This window comes from Mauremys reevesii, linkage group 5, assembly GCF_016161935.1.
Source record: "Mauremys reevesii isolate NIE-2019 linkage group 5, ASM1616193v1, whole genome shotgun sequence".
Classification (NCBI taxonomy): Eukaryota; Metazoa; Chordata; order Testudines; family Geoemydidae; genus Mauremys; species Mauremys reevesii.
In genome coordinates, this window is record NC_052627.1 from 11,220,509 (window position 1) to 11,246,281 (window position 25,773).

At 45.8% G+C, this 25,773-nt stretch overlaps 1 protein-coding gene across 1 annotated transcript in view; it reads right to left on the bottom strand.

Annotated features, from left to right (window-relative positions):
- Window positions 1-259: 259 nt before the first annotated feature.
- PARM1 (prostate androgen-regulated mucin-like protein 1) overlaps window positions 260-25,773 on the bottom strand; it is a 52,612-nt gene continuing 27,098 nt past the window's right edge. The window contains exons 2-4 of the mRNA XM_039541938.1: window positions 13,927-14,679; window positions 6,876-6,954; window positions 260-4,157 (exon numbers count right to left, since the gene is read on the bottom strand). Coding sequence (XP_039397872.1) covers window positions 4,073-4,157; window positions 6,876-6,954; window positions 13,927-14,679 — 917 coding nt within the window. The 3' untranslated portion in view covers window positions 260-4,072. The remainder of the gene's footprint in view (window positions 4,158-6,875; window positions 6,955-13,926; window positions 14,680-25,773) is intronic.

Consider the following 25,773-nt stretch of genomic DNA (forward strand, 5'->3'; position numbering starts at 1 on the left):
CCGTTAGGGCTACTTTCAGCCTGCCAGATGAGGGCACAATTAGAAGATACTATCTTTACTTGTAGACTGAACAATCTGATCTGAGACTGGAGACCCAACCAGCATAGAACCCAGAGATGTCACTACAGGGAGTAACTCTAGACACTGCTCCAACGTGACTTGATTCAGGCTGGAGTCCTTGACTCCTCCCTTTTAAAAACGTCACCGGGAACTGTACAGAAACAAGCGCAAAGTTAACACACCTCAGTACAACATGGCACAAGCTTTGCATGACTTTAATTGGTGTCACTGGTATATCTTACAATGAATGTGGTTATGATGACATCAAATATCCAATTGGCTGCACTTAAATCTTCCCATTTTTTCCCCACCTGCCCTAAGTATAAATGACCACTGTTACAGACTGAGTGTTGGCTCTGCCGTCTGTTGCCTTTTTTAATAAAAGCAGCCTTACCGATCCATTCATTGCCAGACAGCTAGAGGCAAAAGGTGAATCTGTGCAAATTATCATCCTAACCTACTGTGAATCCCTCCTCCGAGGCGTCGGGGAAAGAGGAATACACTAAGGTGGGGCTGTAATCCAGGGCAAATCGGAGGAAGGAGAACTAATGAACAGCTAACCCTGCTGGAACTAGGAGACCTTGGAAGCTCCCCTGACAGACTTCAGCCAATCCTTGCAGTTTTCTCTGGTATCTCATCAACCGCTCTTATTACTGATGCCATGGTTGTGACATCCCATCACATGACCTTGGCTGTCCCCACTAGGGCATATGGGGGGCCTGGCATTAGAAATAGCCTGTATATGGTAACTGCTTTTGATAGGCCAGCAGCCAGCTACTTGGATCGAAAGCTCTACGAAGCAGGGACCTCCTCGTTATTTTGTGTCCGTAAAGCACAATGTCCATCAATTGGATGATATGAAAACTTACTGGGAAAAGCTCTCTCGCCATTGAACAAAAAATCCTATTAGGAGATGGCATAGTAGCTCCCTTCTTCTAAACCCATCTCATCCCTTGTTTCTTTCACAACTGAAACTAGGGATGAGATGTCATTTGTCCAATGTTGAGCTCCTTTGAATCTGCTAATTCCCCAGCTCTTTCCAAAGAAGATTGGAGACGCTCTACTCTTTCCGAAGAAGTTGATGATCAACTTTTCAGAATTTTTTTGGCTTATGATGTGCTAACTTCTGCAGTGGAGGTGGGAGGGACTGAGCAAAACAGGTGTTTTTTTCCTGAGTGGGCCACCTCTAGCATTTGATCTTGAATTGTTTGTTTCCCTGACACACTGAGACATTCCAGTGATGTTGGATGTACCTAACGTAACTAAATGAAAGAGATTTAACACAAGGAATGTGGGAAATATAAAGCAGATATAATCTTTGTGAGTACCAAGAGATGGTAGGGAATGTGGTCTGATGGGCAGAACCAAGGCAATAGACTTGGTTTCTTTCTTTCTGTGCCATTTGTGACCGGGGACAACCCCTGGGTGTTTCCCCAACTGTAATGTGATAACATTTACCTGTATCAAAGGTGTGTGTGAGGCTTAATTAATATCTATAAAGCACCACAAGATCCTTATTTGAAAGCTGCTGTAGTTTTAAGCAATCCATAATCTATACCTTTAGGGTAGTACAGTAGGAATCCCATGTAATGGTACAGAGCAATAATAATGGCCCCAACAAGGGTACCGTAGTATGATTTCTCATGTTGGACCAAATTCTGTTGGGGAAAGAGGCAAGCTTTTGAACTTTTTAGTTCTTCAGGCTTGGGAAAGGTCCTTAGTGCCTCAGCAAAATACAAAGTAAAACAGATTAAGCACAAGGAGTTAACACATGCTGGTTTCTCATAGTCCTTTGTATTTATGCAGATCGTGTTTTTTGAGGCTGTCAAAGCAGTTTAGACCCTAAACCTCACAACGCTTCTTAAAGTGATGCTAGGTAACTTCTTACCCCGATTTGACTGAGGGAGTCTGGACTGGCAGCATACATTCCAAGCGTCCACTAATTGTAGGTGCTACTACTTTGGAGTACCCAAGGTGAGCCAGCCCAGTGCTCTGAGGCAGGGGTTCTGTTTCTATACAGCACAATGGGGCCCCGATCCATGGCTGGGGCTCCTAGTGCTACTGCAGTACCAATAATTCATAGCTCTTGACAGGTTTTCAAACATGGTCTGTGTTCTCCGTAGAGGTGACTTTTATTCCCAACAGCAAGGCCCCTGCACAGGTATCTCATCCAGTGGAACTAACACCACTGTAGCAAAATGTCCCGCTGCACTCAAGCAGTTACCTGTGCCTTCTATCTGACAAAGGGGAGTGACAGCTACAAAGCAAGTTTCCATCCAAGCTTACGTTTTAGGAGTGCAGGTCTTGGTTCACCTGTCAAACTGGTAAAATGGAAATGCATTCCAACCACCATTGTAGCCTTGATGAGCTAATGCATGTTAACCTAATGATACTGTGCTGGCTTTTTAAAACAATGGAAAAACTACTCTGAAAAAGACAAGGCTTGGAGTTTCATAATGCTGTCGGATCATGTGCTCCAATGGGAAATGCTATTGTGCATTTAAACAAGCCAAGTCTGTTTTGATCTCCTCATAAATGAACCCATATGGCTTTGTTTACTGGGAGCAGTGGCAGGATTAGTAAGCACAAACTCTGGATTAAAAATCCCTGCTTGTTTTAGCAAATGACCTTACCAGATAAAAATAACTGTAAGAACATAATTCAAGAAAGCAATATATGGAGCAGATGACAACACTTCTATCTCCGATTCTGTAGAAACAGGTGCTGTTTTGTTTCCTTACAGCACTGGTGATCTGTCAAGTTTCTTTTATGTAATAAACAAACACACCCAGACTTGTTCACACAATTAGAAAAGGGAGAGGTCAGGGAGAGAGAAACGACTGAATTGGTCTGAAGATTTGCTGCAGGGAACAGCTATTAAACATGAAGTTGAGACTCTCAAAGCAAAGTATCCCAGGGGTTAATTTCAAAGAGAGGTGTGTGCAATTCCCATAGACTGTTTTGAAAACCTCCACCACATCTTCTAATTTTGGGCCTAATTCTGTGATCTTTACCTCATGTTAAATAGTAGTTACTCATCCTAGCAGCCTAAATGAAGGGAAGGGCAGCAGAACTGGTTTCTCCTAGTTGCAGTTTATTTTGGGTATAACCATGTTCTTCACTAGCAGCAGTCGGATCAGAGGAAGTGGTGTTTTGAATGTGAATGTTGCGTTTCACGGAATCTTGCGTTGCCACGGTGCTGACAATGTACGGGTTTTCTCCTAACATTTCACCCTTCCAAAAAGAAAGTTCCCAGCTCCTGCCGGCATTTCTGCCACGTGCCTTCATGGCAGCAGCAGTGGTACCTTTGTCGCCCCTTCCTGCTTATCACTAATTTTCCACTTCAACGTGTAACACATCAGTGTGTAAACCTGCCACCCACCATGACATAGGTGGTGGATTTAACCTTTGGCTGGATTTATAATTATAACATTCTGAAAATGAGACACCCTGGTAAAGACGACCACAATAAAAGCATCAGTTTTTGGCATGACCCTGCTGAGTTTCCCTTTTCTCTACTTCCCAGCCTCCTGGGTAATTTGTTTTGATCTTTTGGTAATAAACGGTAGAAGGCCTGTACTGCACTGCAGAGCTCTGACCAGAACCCCATCTGCTCTGAACAGACAGGGAAGATTAAAGAGAAATCAAAGGAACAGAAGCCATACAGATGAAAACCTTTCAGTGATTACTTCCCATCCCCTCACTGAGATTTAATATAATTTCCTCCTTAAAAGCGTAAACTCAAATTTATTGCGCTTGTGGAGTGACTGCTTTGGTTTCGAGACCGTGACTGCAGTCCATCAGCTTCAGTTTAGTCCCATTGCCATGATTCAGCATTTAGGCCTGTCTTAAAAGTATGATTCCATGGTGTAACAGAGGAAGAAGCAGTAGGAAGAGAAGATGATGGCATGGAACTGGAAGTGGATGCACACTTGGCGACTTATTGTTGTTCTACTGTATAAGCACTTATAAATAAGAACCTTCATTTCTTGTCCCAATTAACTTTCCTTTGCTAAGAGTCGTCATAGAGAGGGTTGTTGTAGTTTCCCCAGGATCCGTAGTCATGATCATCCAACAGCCTTCCATATGAAGAATGTCTGGGAGGGTGAGAGGGAGGGAAAAAGACAAGTCTGGGATTATTTAGGAATGGTTTAGAAACACCCTGTTCCAGCGCTATTCCTATTCGGTGCACAGCCCTGTAGAAGGGATGTCCTCGCTCCTGCAGACGCTGAAAAGCACCTACTGCTAAAACCCATCTCTGTAGCCAGGCCCAGGGAACTTAATGTGCGAGAGGATAAATTGGTGCTGTTTAGATTCCGATTAATTTTAGGCTACGGTTTTGATTCTGATTGGATGACATCTAAATCACATCTCCGCTCCAGGTGCCTAAAATCTTTAACGATCAACCATCCAGGACAGCGAGAAGTCTAGCACTAGCTGTTTTCTTGTAAAGCTGCTTCCTTGGTCCAGTTCAGGGGCTCACTTAAAACACAGCTAGATCCTGTCTATGCTATAGGAATGATTTGGGCCCCAATGATCTCAGGGAACAATCACGTCCCCTGACTGTGTATTGCAACACAATTGGGCCTTTTGATCAGTTATTTTTTTATTTCAGTTTGCAGTGAGCCCCATGCCTTCTAGTTTCTAATTCCCGGGGGTGAGCGATGATTCTGTGTTGTGGTCTGAATGCATTTGAGTGGAGTAGATGGGCTGTTGTTCCTCTGCAGGGAGTTAAAACCTTACTGCTTGTATATAGATACTAATATTGTCTCTTGATCTAGCATTAGGTCTGGTAGTGTACTGAGTGCTATGGATTTTTAATAGGGTTGTTTTGTTAAGCTCTGACTATTTAGTGGTCTGTGGGCTGGATCTCAACTGTGTGAGAAGAGACTCTGTTCCCATCCCTCTCCTGTTCATTTTTTGTGACTATAAGAGCACATGAGATTCCTGTCAGGAACATTTGTGGAAATAATGAATTTTTAAAAAAAATGAGAATATTTGCAGAAAGCAAGTTTGTGTGTGTGTGTGTGTGTGTGTGTGTAAATATGCAGGCTTTTATAATGCTGACATTGGGGCCTTGAACTCCTCCCTCAGAGGCAGGAAAGGACTTCTGCTCCTGTTCAGCACTGCCTGGGAGACATGGCTGCTGATGGGAGGTTGGCATGGAGCCCATTATTTGGATGTATGGAGGCTGGGAAGGAACTTGCTTTCACTGAATGTTTATTAAATGCTGGCTCTGAGATTTTTTATAGGATGGTGTGCGTGTGTAGTATACAATGGCATTTGGGATCCTGCAGTTCTGTTGTTTTAACAGAATGCGATTCGCCTCTGGCAAATTCCACATAAACGTCATGCCAAAAATACCCCTGGAATATAATTCTGAAATACCTTAAATCCTTCTAAAAATCTCTGCAATTGCACTCAAACTTTGAGAACCTTCCCAGTTCATGCTGTGCCCTACCTGAGCAGTGAAAACCTCTTTCAATTTCCAAAGCAGCATGTTCTTGTTCAATGCCGTCTACTCCCTTCTTCAGCCACACTTAAGTTATTCTAGTCAGAGAGAATGCCAACCGAACACTTGACTTCCAGGAAATACTTGGCCAGGGAGGACTGGGTCCGTGCAAACAAGACATTTATTTTTACAGCAAGAATAGCTGGCTGCTGTTTGATTTACTAACCCATCTATTTTCTAGTGTCCCTCCACAACACCAGTGATAGCTCTGCACAGCACTATTTTGGCTGGGCCCAAGCCTGAACGGGTATGAATCACTATGAAGTAGCTGAAACAGAAACCTTGCTTACCTCAGCCTTAAATTAAACCCAATTAAAGATGCCCGTGTAGGCTGTTCTTATTTTAAGGTCACAGATAGGGTATGAGTAAAGCTTGCCAGAGGGATAATTACTGTTTACGGTCACAACACATTGCAGTACTGGCTCTGGCATGTGAGTGAGGCTTTTGTAATGAGAAAAATACCACCTTGTACCACTGAAAACTACATAAAATGGGATTGCTACAGCGTCTCCTCCACCTCCCGGCCTCTTTGCACTCAGATAATAGCGCGCCTTCGAGTGCCCCCTAGAGCTGGTAGAGGCGCACCAAGGGAGGCAGCGGATGTGGTACCACTCACAGTCGGCTAACGCGCTTGTAGCCCCACCAGCCCAATAACGGCTGAACGCCGTTGTCATCGGGTAGCTGCTTGGTGACCTTGATAAAATAAGCCAGGGCTCTTATTCCTGTCGACACCACCATTGCTACCATCACTGGCACTCGCTGGTCCCTCGTCAAGAGGCTGAAATGCGCCTCTGTCCCTAGAGCTGGGTTCCCCAGGGTTTGAGGCGCAGTGGTGGGCCAGCAGCACACACAAGCTTGCATTGCCCTACTGTTGCTGGGGCTTGAGAGCAGAACAGTCGGCTCAGGCCTCTCCTGAACACAACAGTCACTGACTCACTGTCCAGGCCTGACAGCAGCAGTGCCACCAGCTCCGCTGTATTAGCATCAGCTGTTGCATGGAAGGCAGGTGACCTGTCAGTCCCATCAATGTGAATACACACAGAGAGGAGAATGTACTCCAGCTTGTTCCAATAACTGAGTTGCTTCCAGGGATGGTGTCCCTTGCCTCTGTTAGCCAGAAGCTGGGAATGGGTGGCAGGGGATGGATCACTTGATGGTTACCTGTTCTGTTCATTCCTTCTGGGGCACCTGGCATTGGCCACTGTTGGAAGACAGGACACTGGGCTAGGTGGACCTTTGGTCTGACCCTGTATGGCCATTCTTATGTTTGGCGTAACTGTCCTTTTACCAAGTGGATGCTTACCTGATCTTAAGGTATGCTGCCACCCCGAACACCAGCAGCACCACCACGATGACCGTCACTGTAATGGCTGCAATGCTTCCTGCAAAGGGGGTGGGGGAGAAGAGGAGGAAGAAAAGGGCATAAACAGGCGTTTTAGTGAGGTCATAACTTATCAAAACAACTCCCCCTGTCCTCTCCTGGCTCACGTGTTTGCAGTGCGCGGGTTAACACCATGCTGCCACGTGTGGATTGCCTGCACATGTATGCAATGTGGTATTTGCTGCCAACCCCAGAGGCCTTATTGAGAAGGAAGGCGGTTCATTCACTGCACATCTGAGAGACTGCGGCCACTCCGCCTCACCGCTAAGATCTGTCCTTGTTTGGAACCGAGGCCTGGATGTGAATGGGGACTTGCACTGTGGAATGAGACTGCCCTTTAGCCGAAGCTCCCCCGCCCTTCCCACGCTGTCTGTTCCCAGGGCAGGTTCTATTCCCAGGGCTCTCAAATGGGGGGTCGGGACCCCTCAGGGGGTCGCAAGGTTATTACATGGGGGGTCGCGAGCTGTTAGCCTCCATCTCCAAACCCCGCTTTGCCTCCAGCATTTATAATGGTGTTAAATTATATTAAAATGTTAATTTATAAGGGGATAGGGGTCATGCTCAGAGGCCTGCTGTGTGAAAGGGGTCACCAGTACAAAAGTATGAGGACCGTTGTTCTGTTCCCATTCGTTACATACTGTAACTTTTACCTGCTGACATCAGGCAAAGTGCCCGAACCAGGAACCTGATTCTCTCTGCTTTACGCTGATCTCAATCAGGAATGCCCCCGCCGAAGTCAGTAGAGTCTCGCTGACACATCCCTGCATGATGGGAATGGGGCCCTTAGGCTAGATTTTTCTAAAGAGTTTGGTGCCCATTTAGGCACCAAAATACGTGGGCAGGCTAGATGCTGAGCTGGTAGTGGCACAATAGAAGCTGCTGGATGCTGTGGACTTTGGAAAATCTGGTGCTTTAGGCATGGAAACGAGACCTGAGTGCTTGGAAAACGAGGTCCCAAGTGTTAGTGTTGGGCCCTTGAAAATCTGTCTCTAGTTGTCTAGCTCCACGTCATCCAGGCTTACTGCTTTTCTCCTGGGATGGGCTCACGTTCCTCACTTTAAACGCCACATGTCGCTATGTTCCTCTTGCGTGCGAGTGTTCCTCTGTACCCACAGCAGGCTTACGAGTGGTTGAAGGTTTCCCTGCTGCAGGAGGAAGCTGTGGTGCAGCTCTGGCAGGAGAGTACATGACGCCTTTTAATGGCTCAGTTAAAATCTCCTGGGGGCGTTTTTACAAGAAGTGAATAAGCAGGTTTATGGATGCATGATCCAAGGGAGGCTCGGTCCCTGACAACGCAGAGTCACGCTTTAGGAGCTGCCCTCAGAGAGGGAAAGTTTTCAACACTCCTTCAAGTTACAGGTTTATTCTTAAGTAATGAGCTTCCGAGGCCAGCGGTTCTGCAGCCTCTAATAACGTATTCGACAGGCTACCGGCCGCAGGGGCTTCCTGACAGTTATTCAATGGTGCCTGTTAATTGGCTTCACCTTGCAGCCCTTCCACCTAAGACTGCAGTGCCAATGCCATACTGATTCCAGCCTGCAGACGCTCGCTGGAAAAGCAGCACTTTTGACTGGTTTCCCCTCAGCATTGCTGTTAGCTGAAGAAGATTGTCAGGGTCAAATGAAGTCTTCACTTGCTCCCTTTAATGCTCTTGTCTGCTTGGTATGATAACATTTAAGGGGGAGGGGAAAATACATGCAATCTTTGTATTTCCTTTGCAGCAGGGAGATACTTGATGAGCATTGGGCAGCTTTAGGTTTTTGTAACTGTGATGCTCTGGTAAAGGCAGCAGAATGGATTTGGATAAAATAAAGACAGCAAACACTGGAAGAGAGTGTGAGTGTGTGTGTGTGCTGAAATACTGACTCTGCGATGTGCAGGTCACAATCTGGCTGATAATGAAAATATGGTACATGGGTTTTTTATCACCTTTAAGATAAGTCTCAAGTGCCAGACCTGTGACTTCATACTCCCAACCTGAATGATCCAAAAACAATCCACAAAAGTATATAATCCTCTGCCCAAGCAGTAATTACTTCACAGGGAAATGGTTTTGCTTATGCAAAAACACTGTTCAGTGCTTATGTAGTGTGTTAGACAAAACTTTAAGAGCTCAGAAGGGTCCCCCCAAAATAGTTTTGTTTTTTTTAAATAAAAATCTCACAAAAATTAGGGCCAAAATTGTCAGAAGCCACTGGTGACTGTGGATGCCCAGTGTGAGACACGTGGAGGGACCTGATTTTCAAAGGAGATCAGCACTATCTGTGAGGTGCTGAAACTTGAGCAGCCAGACTCATTGGTTGCTTTGAAAATTTTGGACAAAATATCTAAGAAATAGGTGACTTCTGCACACCTGTTAAGATTTCTGCCACAGCTCTTCAAATCTGCCAGCCCCTGCTAGGTGTCCTCTCCACTTCCTATCCTCCCTTACAAAGTTTCTTCTCTGCTCTGGTTTTCTTTAGGAACTCCTCTCTTCTCCCTTCCAGGCTCCTCTGTCCCCCTCTTCCCACGGCTGGGGACAAAGATTCCTCCTTTGAGAAAGAGGGAGCAAGCGTCTGGCACCAGCTGTGGACGGGCAGAGGGTTAGCACCCAGCTGAGGCAGGCAGAGCTCGGGAAATGTGGAAGTGGCCATGCCTATGCCCAGGACACCATGGTTAGCGGGGTGTCCTATTTTGTGTGCTGAAAGAATCAATCTTTACCTACTACTGCTCAGGACAGCCAGGGCTTCCCTCTGTAACAAGTCACCCATCTTACTTCAGCCTCTTAACTACTCTCTCACAGCATCTTTCAAAAGGAGGGAGGGATAGCTCAGTGGTTTGAACATTGGCCTGCTAAACCCAGAGTTGTGAGTTCAATCCTTGAGGGGGCCACTTAGGGATCTGGGGCAAAAATTGGTCCTGCTAGTGAAGGCAGGGGGCTGGACTCAATGACCTTTGGTCCCTTCCAGTTCTAGGAGATTGGTATATCTCCTATCATTATTATTATTATAGACTTTATCACTGTCCTAGGTTATTTTAAACAACCCCTCTGCCCCCATTGTCATTATGTGGCAACGCTGCTACTCTATTTTACCAGGATGGTAACACTGATTTCTCTCCCCCCACCCACATAATGGGGGCACACCTACTGCAAACTGTGAGCCAGCAGCTGCTGCCAAGATCCAGTTCAGGGTATATCTCATTCAGCCACTTGGCTTTCCAGCCCCAGGAACTGTCTGTCGAAGACGGCTCACTCATCACTTCTGGTGTATGGCGCCTCTATCCATACTCTTAACCCCAAAGGACACAAGCTGCAAAGATGTTTGATATCAGCTCCCGAATATACTTGTCTGATGACACAGGAGGGAAATCAACTCTGAGCCATGGCTCCAGGTGCTATGGTTCTAGCATCTTGAGACTCTCCTACAGAAAAAAAACTAGGACTGCTCTCACTGGAAGGCACTTCTCATGCCCTTACACCAGAGATGGGCAAACTACGGCCTGTGGGACCCTCCTGCCCGGCCCTGGAGTTCCTGGTTGGGAGGCCATCCCCCCTCTCCCACAGCCTCAGCTCACTGCACCGCTGGCACAATGCTCTCCGCAGCGGGGCTGCGAGCTCTTGCCGGGCAGCGCAGCTGCAGAGCCGGGGCCTGACCCCAGTGCTCTGTGCTGCACAGTGGTGTGGCTAGCTCTACCGGTGCTGCAGGCAGCGTGGTAAAGGGGGGGTTGGATAGAGGGCAGGGAAGGGGAGGCAGGGGGCGGGGGTGTGGCTATGGATTGGGGCGGTCAGAGGGTGGGGAACGGGGGGTTGAATGGGGGCAAGGGGCAGGAGCAGTCAGGAAGGAGGGGGAGGGTTGGATGGGGCAGTGGGGGGCAGTCAGGGGAAGGGGATCTAGGGGCAGTCGGGATGGGAGATTGGATGGAGGAGTCTGGGGGGGGTGAGAAGCAGGGGGTGGGAATCAGATAGGGGGCTGGGCCACGCCTGGCTGTTTGGGGAGGCACAGCCTCCCCTAACCGGCCCACCATACAATTTCAGAAACCCAGTGTGGCCCTCAGGCCAAAAAGTTTGCCCGCCCCTGCCTTCCACCACCCTTCTCTGTAAATCAAACCTTGGGGGGCTGCAGAGAGACTGAGTGGACACCCATGTCCACAAAACCAGCGTAACTGGCAAGTCTCGTGCTGCTTGTCTGTGAGAGAAACTACAATTAGCCAATGCAGTTAAGTGGAGAAGATACTGGACTTCTGCCTGGGGAACGAAAACAGCCTGAGAATTCCTCCTCTTAACTCACTGCAGCTCCTCTTAACCGTGGAGACAGAAAACACCTGCAGCAGCATGGGACTTGGCAGACATTCAGACGTGGCTGGGGGAAACAGGCTGAGGAATGAATGTCGGCTTTGACCTTTGAAACTACCAGGATTTGTACATAACCATCCCACCAACATTTCAGGTGGCTGATTCAAGGTGTCCCGACACCTGTACTGAGGAGACATGGCAGCGCAGGGGAGGATGAGTAGGGATGTCCCTAGCAAAGCAGAGGAAGCACGTGCAGTGGCTTGTGCTGGTACTAAGCATGCTGGCCTGGGACTCAGACTGTCTGCCTGTGAGTTTATCTTGCAAAACCAGCAGAACTTGTATCCATTACTTTAAATCCCCTCCCAGTATCCTAGGGTCCTGGCTACACTTGCAGCTTTGCAGCAGGGTGTGAAAAACACCCCCCTCCAGCACTGCAAGTTGAGGCGCTGCAAAGCGCCAGTGTGATCAGAGCCCCAGCGCTGTACGTTAATCCCCACAGGGAGGTGGAATACGGACAGCGCTGGGAGAGCTCTCTCCCAGCGCTGGCGCTCCGACCACACTTAGCTGTGCAGCGCTAAGTGTAGCCATAGCCCTAGTCTGTTTTCCCCAAAAACCAATCCATTAAGATAAGAACAGACCCTTTCTACCCCAAAATAGCTCTTATGCCCCATGAAGATGCAGCCTAATAGTACTTTGATCTACGTTGCATGTATGAAGTGGTTTTTACTGCACTCTCCTGTGTACCCATAACATTGTCATTCTATACCAAATACACTGGAGCCCAAAGGCTGGACCACAGCAATCATAACTTCTTGTTTTACTTTACAGGGCTTGATGAGCCAGCCTCAATGTGCTGTTAACTCTCTAGATTTTGGCTGTTAGAGATCTCTCCCACTTGTTCTGCTTAATGAGGGGGAAGAAAAGTTGACTAAAGGAATGCGATGAAATAAATGAAACATCTAGAGTGTTTTTTTTTAAATACGAGTTGGGACTAGATGGCACAAATTCAAACAACTCATGAACTTTGGGGATCCATATTCCAGTTGTGCCTCCATCTCGTCTGTCTTTATACAGTTGGGATGGTTCACAACACATCTACTAATCTCTAGTCTCGGTGAATAAGCTCTTTGGTGCTGTAATGCAGGACAGTGCTGAATTCTGCACTTGAGCACGCTACAAATGAGATGCTGTTTATTTGTGTCTTTATAGCACCACTACTTCCTTGCCCTCTCTAAAAGGGTCACTTTGTATCACAACTCGCAGTCATCCCTGTAGCTGATGTGTAATGCTATGGAATATGCTGTGGAGACTAAAATTAATCAGAAGAAAAAATATACTCTAATACATCACAGCACTGTAGGGCTCCCCCAAATTTCAGGGTGACGGGGACTGATTTTTCTCTAGATGTATCACCTGCATGTTCACTGCATTTTATTCAAAATTCAAGGGAGCAGGAGGGCATTCAGTTTGGCAGAAGTGCCTTTATTTTGTTTTTTTCCCCATAGTATCTGGTCAAAGTGAATGATCCTGACTCTTGCTCCTTGAACTGTGATGGCTCCAGCCCTGGGAATAGGTCACCCCACCCGCAATGAGACTGGGGAGAAAAATGCCACCAAACAAGTTTGAAAGATTGTATAAAGCTTGCTGTAGCCTCAGTTTGAAAATGTCTTACACTGTGCATCAAGTTACCGGATTAAACAGAATGCCAGGTAGGGAGAGGACAGGAAAGAATAGCTCTGAAATGAGTAAAGTCGCCCATAATGAAGGACATTGAGATAGTACCCTGATCGTGGGAATCCACGTGGATTCATACCATCCCTGGTCTATTCTCACACTAGCCCTTCATAGGGCAACTTGCCATGCTGACATCACCATATGTGGTGTATATATGTGCACACAACGCACCTTTGATGACTTTTCGAAGATAATGGATGAGTAGGTGATTACATTTGACCTTCCAAACATCTAAGATGCCATTAAAAGCCTGTACCAGAACGCTGTCATGTTGTTTCCTCCATAAATGGGGAATTTCCCTTCAACTGTCTTGAGCTCTGGCATTGACTATATATAATCCTGGACCAGTGATTTGTTTAAGGTCCAATACCTCATCCATCAGGATGAGAAGAAGTTGTATGCCATCAGAAAGCCATGAATTCTTCAATTTTTTCTAGCAGGATAGGGTACTTATCTAACCATGGCAGGTTGAGATTTCAAACCTTAAAACTGTGTGTAGAAAAGCTATTGGATAACTCTCAGAAAGGTTTCTAAGTTCACTGGCTGTGTGGAAAAGGAAAAGTGTCTATTCTCATTAGAAAACACGGCATCTACGGTCAGCAGATCTGTTGTGGTCTCCTAGTCTAGAGTATAAGAAGTGAAATTCTTATTGAAACTTAGAGTTTGGTGTTAGACCTGTCAGAATATACCCAGTCATTGTTATAACATTTTTCTATGAAGGGATCACAGGTCTAGAAGAGATTCAGAATAAGGCTATACTGTGTGATGTATATAAAACACAGAGCTGTAGCTCCTGGGTACTTTGTTAACATTACAAGTAACATGAAAGCATTTCTTATGAGTAGATGTAAGTATTCTTTTTCTCACCCCTTTGCCTCCCCGCTCAATGCCCCTCAAAATAACAGAAGAAATGAAGCACTAAAGGTGACAGCATAAATAATGCACATACTAAACCATCTGCCTCACCTGAACTTAAAGCACGCTGGACCTCTTCCATGGTTACTCCTGTGGAGAAAGTGGTGCTATCCGTGGAGACGGCCTCCGTGACAGACTTGGTTGCCAAAGTCACTTGAGATGTTTGTCTGATCACCGGGCCTAATGAGAGGGACTCTGGGGGCATCTTTTTAGTAGAGGCATCCTCTGTAGCGGGTGCTGCTGTGGATGTGTTTGTGTTTGGCATCTGGGTTGTGTTTTGATTTGTAATGGTGGTCTGTCTGGAAGAACCTGCCGATGACGATGAAGACGAGGGATTAGTTAGGTGAGAAAAGGGGGTTGCTGGGGTCTCTTTGGGAGGGGTGGCTGTATCTGGAGCTGTTGTGGGAGGGGTGGCTGTATCTGGAGCTGTTGTGGGAGGGGTGGCTGTATCTGGAGCTGTTGTATTTGTCAGGTTGGAAACTGAAATCCCAGAGATGTGTTCTGTGGCTGTTGATTCTGATCCAGTGCTTGATGACGGTGACGGGCTGGTGGCTGAAACATTTGCTCTTTCCGTATGTGAGGCAAGATGTGTAGTGGTAGCTGACGAGGAGATTGTGGTATTGCCCTGTTCTGCTGGTCCTGAGGTGACTTTGTCTCTTGAAGTGGTTGCTGTTACTGCTGTTGCTGATGTGCTAGCAGCAGGGGTGACATGGACAGTTGTTTGAGTTGATTCTGACGTAATGGTATTTCTCTCAGGACTGAGAGAGAGTGCCGGTTGTGAATGTGCAGAGTGAACACTCAATCCTGAGGAGAAGAACATACACAAATGTTAACACTGGAAAATTATTGTGACAAGCTGCACTCTGAGCACACAGCGAAGGGCTTGGAATGAGTGGCCAGTCAGTTACAGTTTTACTACACTCATCTTTGAAAGGGATGTTTGCCTGAAGTAAGGAGGATTTCGGTTACCATTGAAATAGACGGTACAAATGAAAAATCATGTTGTAAAAGTAAGAAACCGTTTCTGAGTTTGCTTCCCACTACATTGATTTATATCAAATTGGGGGCACTTATTCAAATAGACTGTGATATAACTCAAACACGGTTGGTAGCAGGACAATAACATGGCACTGAGCAGTAGCTTTGGGAAGAGCACTTTGTTCACATGAGTGATATTGGGTTACACCTTAATATCCAGGGTGGTTTTGTGTATGTTACAGACTGTCCTATAAGGGTTCTTCTGCAGTAGGACAACCACCTGTTTAATGGCTGTCAATAACACCTCTCTTGGGTCCCTGGAACTAGTATCTGAAACTCAGAGCTGGCTGAAATTTCAAAATTAAAGGGGAAACAATTGTTTTCTCTTCTGACCAGCACCTGATGGAATGGTTTGATTATTAGTACACACCATGCCAAACATCGTTTTCCATTGTTAAGGAAAGTACTAGGAAATCTAGAGTGTCTTACCATGTCTTCTATAACTGTATTGAAAACAGCTTGGCCCCGGATACACTAGCAGCCGGCGGTTGAGGCCAATGGGACCTCCTGTTGATAGTCATTAACAATGGGTCATTTTCCTGGTGTAGACAGACCCCAAGAGGAGACCCCTGGATCCTAAGCTAGATCCTGAGCCACTGCAAGGCCCTGGCTGGCACCCTAGCCAAGACTGACAAAACAGCAGCTATGTGTGGTTACACGAGAGTGCGCTACTTTGATTATTTTGCCTCTGTTTTTATTCTGAGACCATCTTCCACCAGGATATTCATGCATCCTACTTTCCACAGTTGTTAACCATCCTTAGGCGAGAAGCTCTTTTAAATGAACCATATGATATGAAGTATAATTAGGTTTGGAAGGATCTGATTTTTATTGGTAAATGTCAGTAAACAATTTCTCGGTACACAAACTGATGAAAACCTATTTCCACTGATCAAAATGTACAGATAGGCGAAGTAAGAAGTCTGCATCACCACTGCTGCTAGCGCACCAGCGTGAGCATTACAGTTTGATTTCAGGATATTTCCTCTGTATATTTTGAGATGGGATGTTGCCAATTTAACTGTTATCAAGCTTTAGCTTTTTGAATCGCAACATCTACTGTCATGAAATAATTGTCTGATCCCTCATAATTTCCCAGATCTGTGAAAATTTTAAATCTATCATCAAAAAGGACTTAAAAATAAATGTTAACAAAATAAATATTCTGCCAAGCCTAGGTATACTCCAGTAAACTTAGACCAATGTTAACTAAGTTACGAGAAATAACTCATTCCAAGTGTAGGATTAAAATATTGTGATGACAGTAAGAATGCTATTGCCATGTTGACTCTCTTCTCTCTGGAACACAATCACTTGAAATCACTCCAGCAAAATCAGAGGGCAGCAAATTATCTATTGAAACGCTTCCTTCTGTTTAAGGTCTGAAAATAGAAACATCTTCCCCTGCTGCTTGCATTGTCTGCCCACTGCAGGTGAAGATGGATAGGTTTAGTTAAACTGAATGTTATCACTTAATTTGATTTTCTAGAGACGCTTTTTTCACTAGAACACAGAAGGCGCATCTACCCAGCAAAAAGAACCCCGTGGCAGTGAGTTTCACGGCTTGGGTTAACTGATTATTAAGCAAAACAGAAAAGTCCTGTATTGCATTTTGCCAACAATGCAATATTTAGCCTCCTGCTCGGTATACCAGGAGTACTACATAGGGTGACCAGATGTCCCAATTTTATAGGGACGGTCCCGATATTTGGAGCTTTGTCTTATATCAGCGCCTATTACCTCCCACCCACATCCTGATTTTTCACACTTGCTGTCTGGTCACCCTGGTACTACACTACATGCAAACTCACCCATTCACTCGTCTGCACACTGAAGAAATATTAACATTCATTTCTAAAATCTGCATGTACTCAACTCCAGCACTCCAATATTACTTTCATCTACAATGGCCTTTCATTGACGCTCTGTTGCCTTTGACCTGGCCTTCACTGGCTTATGTACAGGATGGATGCCTTGTCACTGTAATAGAGAAGCAAACGACACAAAGTACGGTACCCAAATACTTGCCACATCTTGCCAACCTGAATTCCAGCATTAGCCATGAGTTTAACAGATCTACCTTACGATGCTGGCTTGTTTCTGATTGCATCAAGGCCGGAATTACACACACATCCAGATGGTGTTTATGTATGCTGGACTGGCAGAATTTTTTGTTTGTATCTGTGAGAGCACACCTATTAAAAAGGCTACTGCTGTCTCCATTTTGGGACTGCATGTTCAAAGGCACCAGGTGTCAGGGAAGTTATGACCTCTGTAGGACTTCCCTCCATGCTAGCTGCAGTCATGGGACGACAAAACAGGTATAAGAGCTACACTGACAAATATTTAAGAGAGCTACCCTGGCTGTAACACCAGGATAAGCTTGAAGCTATCAATAATGCTGCAGGAAGTCTCTTTGTATGTAAGAATGCGCAGACTTGGGGAAATAAATTGGCTCATTCCTGGTGTGCCTCAGAAATGATTAAAAAAACTCCTTTTCCAAAGTCAGTTTCTAGAACATCTAATTTGCCAAAGCAGCAAAGAATCCTGTGGCACCTTTGCTGCTTTTACAGAACCAGACTAACACGGCTACCCCTCTGATACTAATTTGCCAACATTCCCTCCTTCAGTCTCTCTGGCCAGCAGCTTCCTTCAGCAAATAGCACTTCAGCACCTGTGTAGCAAACTCAACCTATTCAGCACACGTTGGGCACCTGGAAATTACAGTGTATCCTTCCACCCCCAACCCCTTTCCACTTCCTTGTTTGTTTCTTAGCAGAAAGATGAGTCAGTCTCTTCTTTCTTCTCCTCAGCAGCAGACTTCAATTTTTCTTCTAATCTACTAGGGCAAATTCTATCATCTTCCTTTGTGTTAGTTTGGCTACAGAAAGAACATGCAGACAATACATTACCTCGGAATAATTTTAATTCTTGTGACATTCATTTATATCCACAGAGCAGCGCTTCAAATGCTGTGGCGTTGCATTCATTCGAGCACCAACAAGCAACACAATTAACTAATTATAATATGCTACAAGTTAGACTCTGTGTGGGTGGCAATTGCTAGGTTAAGTTTCAGCATCCATTATAACTTCCTTCTTTTAGCTGCTCATTACAAATTCTTTGTGAGCTGAAATTTTTCCATGCTTGGTCTCATGTGAAGGTGAAATTCCTAAGGCGAGTTGGTTGGAGAAAACTCTCATGGTTTTGAAAGTTGACCAGAAATGATGGGGGGAGAACTGGGGAAATGGTCTACAAAGAACGCATGCATGGGTAGTTACTTCTGAGTCATTTTTTCCAGCCAACTATGGGAAATAGTTTCCAATGTTCAGCGCGTGCTCTCGCTCTCTCGGATAACTCAAGGGATGGAAGTTAGAAACTTCAAACTTGTCTTAATTTGATGATCTCATTTGGACTTGAAGTCAATTGGGTGGGAAGACTTCCAGCTGAAAAGTTCCAATGTGTGCAAAAACCAAGTGAGTTTAAGAATCCCTCTCTGTTTAGAGGTGCATTTTCAGAACCTACTAAGGACATCCCTGCTGAAGAGCTGTTTAGAGGTCTCGGGGTGGGAGAGGGGGATGATTGTGTATCAGGGAGGTTCAATACATCCTGGAATTCCTAGGCACACAGGGGCAGTATTCATGATGCTTCATTATTAAGCATAGGACAGTGCAGAGTGTCTCTGTATCTGTGTGTGGCTATGGCCTGGTCTCCTCTGTCCCTTTTTTCTGCAGTGGCTTTTGGGGGAAAAGAGTTCCTGCTCTGCTGTTGTGCATGACTACTACATTGGGAAGGCTCCGGGGGAAAAGCTCTTTGTATCCTCCCCCGGGTGCCCCTGCTGAAGCAGTCTGGCCCTACATCTCTCTCATAGCTTGGGAAAGTAGCTGTTTAGAGCAGCGGTGGATGAACCTGGAAACTCTGAGGCTCAGGTATCCACTCAAGCTTTGTAGCGATCCCCAAACCAAACTCCTCTCTGGGCTCCAGGGATGGGGTCCTAAAACTCAGTGGTGCTCTTAGCTGCTGGCATAAAGTGTTGACAGCTGAGTCACAATGCACTTGTCTGTTAGGCTGCTGTCTCTGTTGAAGCAGAATTTGCAAGTGCTGTGGTTTTCATACAGTGGGCTGGAATGCAGCCAGTTCAGGCTCCTACCTAAAGCCCTTAAAAACTGCAGCCCAGGCAGCAGTGGAAAATGGTTCCACTGGGAACGCTCCGTTGCCATTGCTGCTGCAGGAGTCCAGCAAAGCAAAGGGGGCAGGGCGCTGTTCCCCATAGGAGGGCAGCCTGCACAGATGTTTAACTGCTGGGCACAAGATGAAACAGATCAATATTCTCCTTTCACCATCTAGATAACTATACATTTTTTTTTTACTAGTGCAGGCTTGCTCCTATTAAACCAAAGAGAAGTTCTGGTTGGCAACACACAGCCACACAGAGATAGGAGGAATTGTAGGGGCGTCCGTGCTACGTTGCGTGTTGAAAGCAGCACACTGACACATAGTATTGCAATTAGTGTTTGTAAAGTCCAAGGGCTCTTGAAATATACAGAAAGCTTGACATTCGGGTAGGAAACACTGAGTAGGCAAGTAGCACCTCTGCTCTCGGGTATCCAGCCGCAAGACTGTTATTCTGTGGTGGGGTTTAAGCTGAAAGTCCCACAGCCTCTCTAATTTGAGGCTTCTGGGGGAAGATAGTGTGGCTCGGGGGACAGAGCACTGTGCCCCCTGGGACTTGGGGGGAGGCAACCTGGCTTTTAATCTCTGGGCAAGTCACCTCCCCGTGCCCCAAGTTCTCCATCAGTGAAATGGGCATATCTGCCTCGTTTGTGAACTGCCCTGATGTCTGGAAGAAAAGTGCTGTATAACCCTCTCCGCCCAGCCCCCCTCACTCCTTAGCCAGACCGGCGAGACAGGCCTGCACATACTCCAATGCTGCCAATCCAATCTATCGTGCTTCTCAAATAAAACAGGGTTACGTTTGGGCTGGCAGGGCTCAATAACTCAAACGTGTGGGGGCCTCTGAATGATCAGCCGCGCTGTACTCCTGCAGGACTCATTAACAATCCCCGCAGGCTAAACTTCCTGTGTGCGGTGTTCTTTCCGCCTCTGCCCTGTAAACGCTCAGTGAAAGTGGGGGCAGCTCTCAGAACGAGTCTTTATGCAACACATGCACGGGAGCAGAGTGGTTTCAGCAGGATTAAAAAGCAGAAGCCAGACAATTAGAGCACTAATGTTTTTATACGAAAAAGGTGGTGCAGTCTCCACAATCCTGGCTCCATTATATGGCATCTGCTATTATTTTAAATTCTCAGCATCATGCAAACAGAAGGCTACAGATTTAGAGCAGGGTTCTACTTGTTTTTATGGCTGATTCAGTTAAATGTAGAAGGGATTTTTAAAAGGCACCAATTTTGAATTCCTCCTGCTTATTGGAATGTGTGCTACATAACTGCTGCTTATTGGTCTTCTGCTAGCTAACACTGCCACTGGAAACTGCAAACACGTGTATACCTGGGCCAAGGTTTTAACACAGTCCAAAGAAGGCTCCTGGGGGTTGATTTTCCAAAAGCACCTAAGGGATTTAGGAACACGAGTGCTATTGAAAGTCACTAACTTGTGAGCCTAAATTCCTTTGCTGCTTCTGAAAATCTCCCTAAGTAAACAGACTGATGTGCTGAACACCAAGCAGCTTTAACTGCAGGGTCAGGGCTTCTGAAAATCAGGCCACCTGACTTTAGACTCCTGTGTTTAAAAGTGTTGCTCTTCATGTATTATTTTTTCTCCCATTACCTCCTTGCATAACCATCTCTTTAAAATCACTCTATAACCACAAACGAAAATGACAAAGCATTTTCTTTCACTTCTAAAACTGAACTCGTAAAGGGCATTTCACCTTCTCGTGCTTGCCTGCCACAGACACACACGACAGCCAATTTTGCCATCCATGACTAGGCAGAGGCCAGAAGCAGGGGCATCAACTGGGGGGGATGGTTTTAAATGAGTCCTGTCCAGGGCCGCCCAGAGGATTCCAGGGGCCCGGGGTCTTCGGCGGCGGGGGGCCCTTCCGTTCCGGGACCCGCCGCCAAAGTGTCCCGAAGACCCGCGGCGGGAGCCCCCCGCCACCGAATTATCGCCGAAGCGGGACCCGGGCTTCGACGGGGGCGGGTCCCGCTTCTCCTCCCCCCGCCCGGCCCCGGCCCCCGCTTCTCCCCCCCCCCCGCCCGGCCCCCGCTTCTCCCCGCCCGCCGCCTGGCCCTGGCCCCGGCCCCCGCTTCTCCCCGGCCTCTTACCGAGCGCGTCGCCGGCAGGGCCTGAGCTCCGTCCCGCTCAGAGCCGCGTGGTGAGGGGGCGGGGCTGCGAGCTCCACGCCGAGCGGAGGCAGCTGCCCCGCCCCCTCCCCTCCCCACGCCGCTCTGAGCGGGGCGGGGCTCAGGCCCCGTTGGAGCGCCCAGCCCCGCCCCCTCACCACACGGATCGGGGCGGGGCTCAGGGGCTCGGCCGGAGTCTCGGCGCTTGATGCGCTAGGGCTCCTGGAGAGGGGCGGAGGCGGGAGCCTCCGCTCTTCTCTTGGGGGCCCCTGCGGAGCCCGGGGCCCGGGGCAAATTGCCCCCTTTGCCCCCCCCTCTGGGCGGCCCTGGTCCTGTCACTGGCAAAGGAGAGCAGGGTGAATTTGATTTAAATCACTAGTCTCAGAAGACTATTTAATCATGGATTTATTTCTACATAAAAGTGCATTCTTGCTGGTGGTTATAACCTTAATACATATTCTTCACAGCTCAGAGATAGATGTAGGTTTCATTTTTAGAAGGTACACCCTGTACATTTTTAAAGTGATTTATTTTGAAAACTTTTCAGATTAGTTTTATAGCTATATCAGAAAATGAATGATTGTTTGGTTATTTCATTTACCAGAGGTAACTGAAGCAGATATTTATGAAGTCACTGGGAGATGAACTATCTCCAATTCAACAGGTTAATCATTAATATCTGGAGGATTTTCTTGCCATGCTGTATTAGGAGGAGAACATCACCAGACAGACATTTACATTGTTTTATTTAACTAAAACAATGTTATGTATTCTGGATTTTTTCTTCAACAGCAAACATATAATATTTTAACAAAACAAGCATATGAATTTTTGAATTTAGTTAAACATTCAAGTTTTTTAAAATCAGGCTTGTTTTTGTTAAAATTGTTTAAATAAAATAGTTTAAATGAAATATTTCTTAAAAAAAATTAAATAGACTGTTAGCCAGGTCAACAGGAGAAACGTAAAATATTGGCTTCTGCAGCTAACTCAGTCATCTTCACCTTCATTTTCCTGTTTGTTCATAATTTAGAAAAGAAAAACAAGCTTTCCTGCTGTTTCAGGTCCCAAACAATTTCTCAATTTGGAATAGATTAGTCCAAAGGAAGAAAATATTCTTTCTACAGCGGCAGAAGAAGCTACTGCTGTTAAAAGTGAGATTATCACTTCAACAGTCTCTGAATCCAAGTGCTTAAGTGACTTCCACCAGTTCACTGCTGTGACTTTCTTTAAAACATCATCAGCAAACACATTTCTTGAATGGTTCTTATTCCCAAACTGAGTCTCTCTTACGGCCTGCTGCCATTGTAGCTTTTCCCTTCTAGTGAGAGAATGGTATGGTAGATCTCAAATCAATGAAGGCTACACTCAGAAAGACCTCAAGACTTCTGGAATATGCTGCTCAAACAGTTTCACTTTTGTTTTTGCCGCCTTCTCACATTTATCTCCAGACTTCTTCTCCTTCTCCAGATCTATTCCACTCCCAACAATCTTCTGTTCATTGAACTTTTTGAAACTTTGCACTTTTGGAGAGAGGTAAGGGATTGACTCTGTTTACACAAATTTGCAGAGGGACAATAGGGTTGAGGTCTGTTATTTTTCACCTCTGTATATTATTTATTTATTTAAAACATTTTTGCTGTTAACAAGCAAGTTATCTCTAGAGACACAAATCCACAGTTTGAGAACTGCAAATCTAAGTATCTTCTAGACTGAGCACTGAGTCCCATTGGGTAGATAGAAAGATTAACCTAAATAATCTATACAGAAGCCCTTGGAATAGGGTGATCAGGCAGCAAATGTAAAAAATCAGGATGGGGGTGGGGGATCATAGGAGCCTTTATAAGAAAAAGACCCCAAAATCGGGACATCTGTCACCCTACCTTGGAACCCCATAAAATTGGGTCCCCTAATCCATGAACTATTGGAACTCATTTACAAAACTTTTCTTCAACATTACATGACTATATTGTCTCATACTATAGATCTAAAATTTATAATCCCTATTTCATGATGAGCTATCTTTGAGCTATTACGTATCTTAATTACAACTATCTTTAGATAGGTTTTTCCCTCAAAAAGCATTTTATAATTTTTTTTTAATTTATCCACCCTGCAGGAGAGTCTGATGGCCTGGCTGTTGGACAGGGGCCTACAGACTTTCCCACACTGCGGTCAGATGGTAAACTCCCCAGATGCACCATGGAGGTATAACACCAGCTGATAGGGTCCATTTGTGGCCTGTTGAGGTGCTAATGCTAAGGCACCCGTACAGAGATACTCAGGGAAACCCAAGGTCTGTAGTAGCAAAGATGCTATTCTGATAGTTGGTCTGTTACCAAAGGAAATCTCAGCCTGGGGATTGCCTGTGAGTGGGTGGGACAATCTCCATCTGCTTTTTTCCTTCTTCCCTTTCATTGTGGTGATGGAGGTGGACACAGAAAAGTGCACCAGGGCTGAGTTCCAGGAGGCGGTAGGGAGCAAAGCAGACTCGTGACACAGAACTCTCTAGAGCAGTGGTCTCTCTTTGGGTTCTCTGGTTCCCGGTTGGTGAAGCCTATCTGGTGAGGGATGGGAAAGAAGAGCTGAGTAACAACACTGTGTTTGGTTGCCAAGACTGTTTGCTGTCTTAGAGCTCTCAGGGTGTACTGTGCCTTTAACCCTTGAATCAAGACCATCCACCCCTCAAACGGTTCCATAGTGTAGGGCAGAGGTCGGCAACCTTTCAGAAGTGGTGTGCTGAGTCTTCATTTATTCACTCTAATTTAAGGTGTCGCGTGCCAGTAATACATTTTAATGTTTCTATAAGTCTTATAATAAATAACTATTGTTGCATGTAAAGTAAATAAGGTTTTTAAAATGTTTAAGAAGATTCATTTAAAATTAAATTAAAATGCAGAGCCCCCCGGACTGGTGGCCAGGACCTGGGCAGTGTGAGTTGCCTACCCCTGGTGTAGGTTCTATCAGCCCAGAGATTCTTATGCCAGCTTATAAACTATGCCGCAACCCTATGTCAACTGCGGCGACTGCATGGGAAAGAAGCATGGTTGTACATCCCGTCTCTGATGCCATAAGGGCTATTCCTTTTTATTATAAAATGTGGCTAGTTAATAAATTTCAGTAAATAATGAAGGTGCTTCTTGTTAAGCTTGTATCAAGGGAGAATGAAGTCCTTGGCTTGTAGCTGCAGAGCTCTATGTATATCTAACAAACTGAGTCTTCAGCCAGGAGCAAGTGCAGATCAGCAGATGGACCTGCAAACAGGAAGTGCCGTGGAGAGGTGGTTTATGATGGAGATCCACTCACTCTTCTTCAGCATGAGGAAATGGCTAAATAAAACTCTCCTCTTGGCAAACCTGAAAAATACTAGTAGCCAAGTGTCATTTTTCTTTACTCTGGTGGTGGGGAAGATTTTCCTATGCAGAAAAAGATGCAGGTTACCCCTGGGTTCCAGCCCAGTACTGCAGCTGAACATTCCAGTTTCTGGAACCTGAGTTCACTTAGTGTCACACAGGGAACAACTGAAATCAATGCTGGCTCCGGCTGACAGCTATAATTTTTAACAAAAGGGATTGTTCCCCTTACTCGCCTGATTACTCACTTTTGCTGAAAAATGAAGGGTAAGAATTCATTACTAGAGCCAGACAGCTCATAAGGCCGACTAATACAACATGAAATATTACCGTCATTGCTTAATTTGTTTGCTGGACACCAAATGCTTGTGCAGTACAAGTGGCAACTGCCAACACTTTCTCCTGCAATATTAGTAAATCTGCTAATGCCTGGGCCTGTAATGTCCCAGCTGGAGCCACTCCCGGCTTTCTCTTGTCTCAGTGCAGTGTTGCTGTGAAGCTCTTTGGGATCTACCAGAATGGCTGGGCCACGTCCATTGTGGACAAACCCTATGAAATACATTAGCCCAAGAGGCCAGAAACCAGCTGTAAGAACTTACTCCCTTAAGATGTAAATGTTGCACAAACATTGGTTCAATTGATAACTATCCTCTATAAAGACTGTTTGATTTTCAAAGAAATCATTGTAACTTCAGCATCCTCCTTTGTGAGAGCATTTGAGATTATTAAAGTAGATCAGCCCAACACGCTCATTTAGGGTACAAGCTACTCTCGTGTAAGGCAGAAGGGGCTGGCATACAATTTTCAGCAGCAGGCAGCATTTTCTTGTCTAACACAGGGATGCTAATAGCACAGTTTACAGCAGGCATTGTTAGGTAGTGACCTCCTGTGCTAAAAATTGTCAGGAGGCCAGCTGGCTGAGTTTTTGAGCAACCTGTAAAGAACAGAATGCACAGCAATTTAAGGACTGGAAGTCAAAGGAAAGGATGGTACGTGAAACCCCTTGATGCTTTCATGAAGTCTTGAGCAACTAAGTAGAGGGAAGGGGATATTTTGAACAAATAGCTGTCCTAAGACAGCAGAGGAGGGGTGTGTGTTCTTACAAGGTGTAGACCTCATGTATCTCTGAGAGGGAAGGCATTTTCTCCATCTTTCTGCAAGTTCAGGTTGCAGTTCACCATGTACATTTTGCATTCACTGAA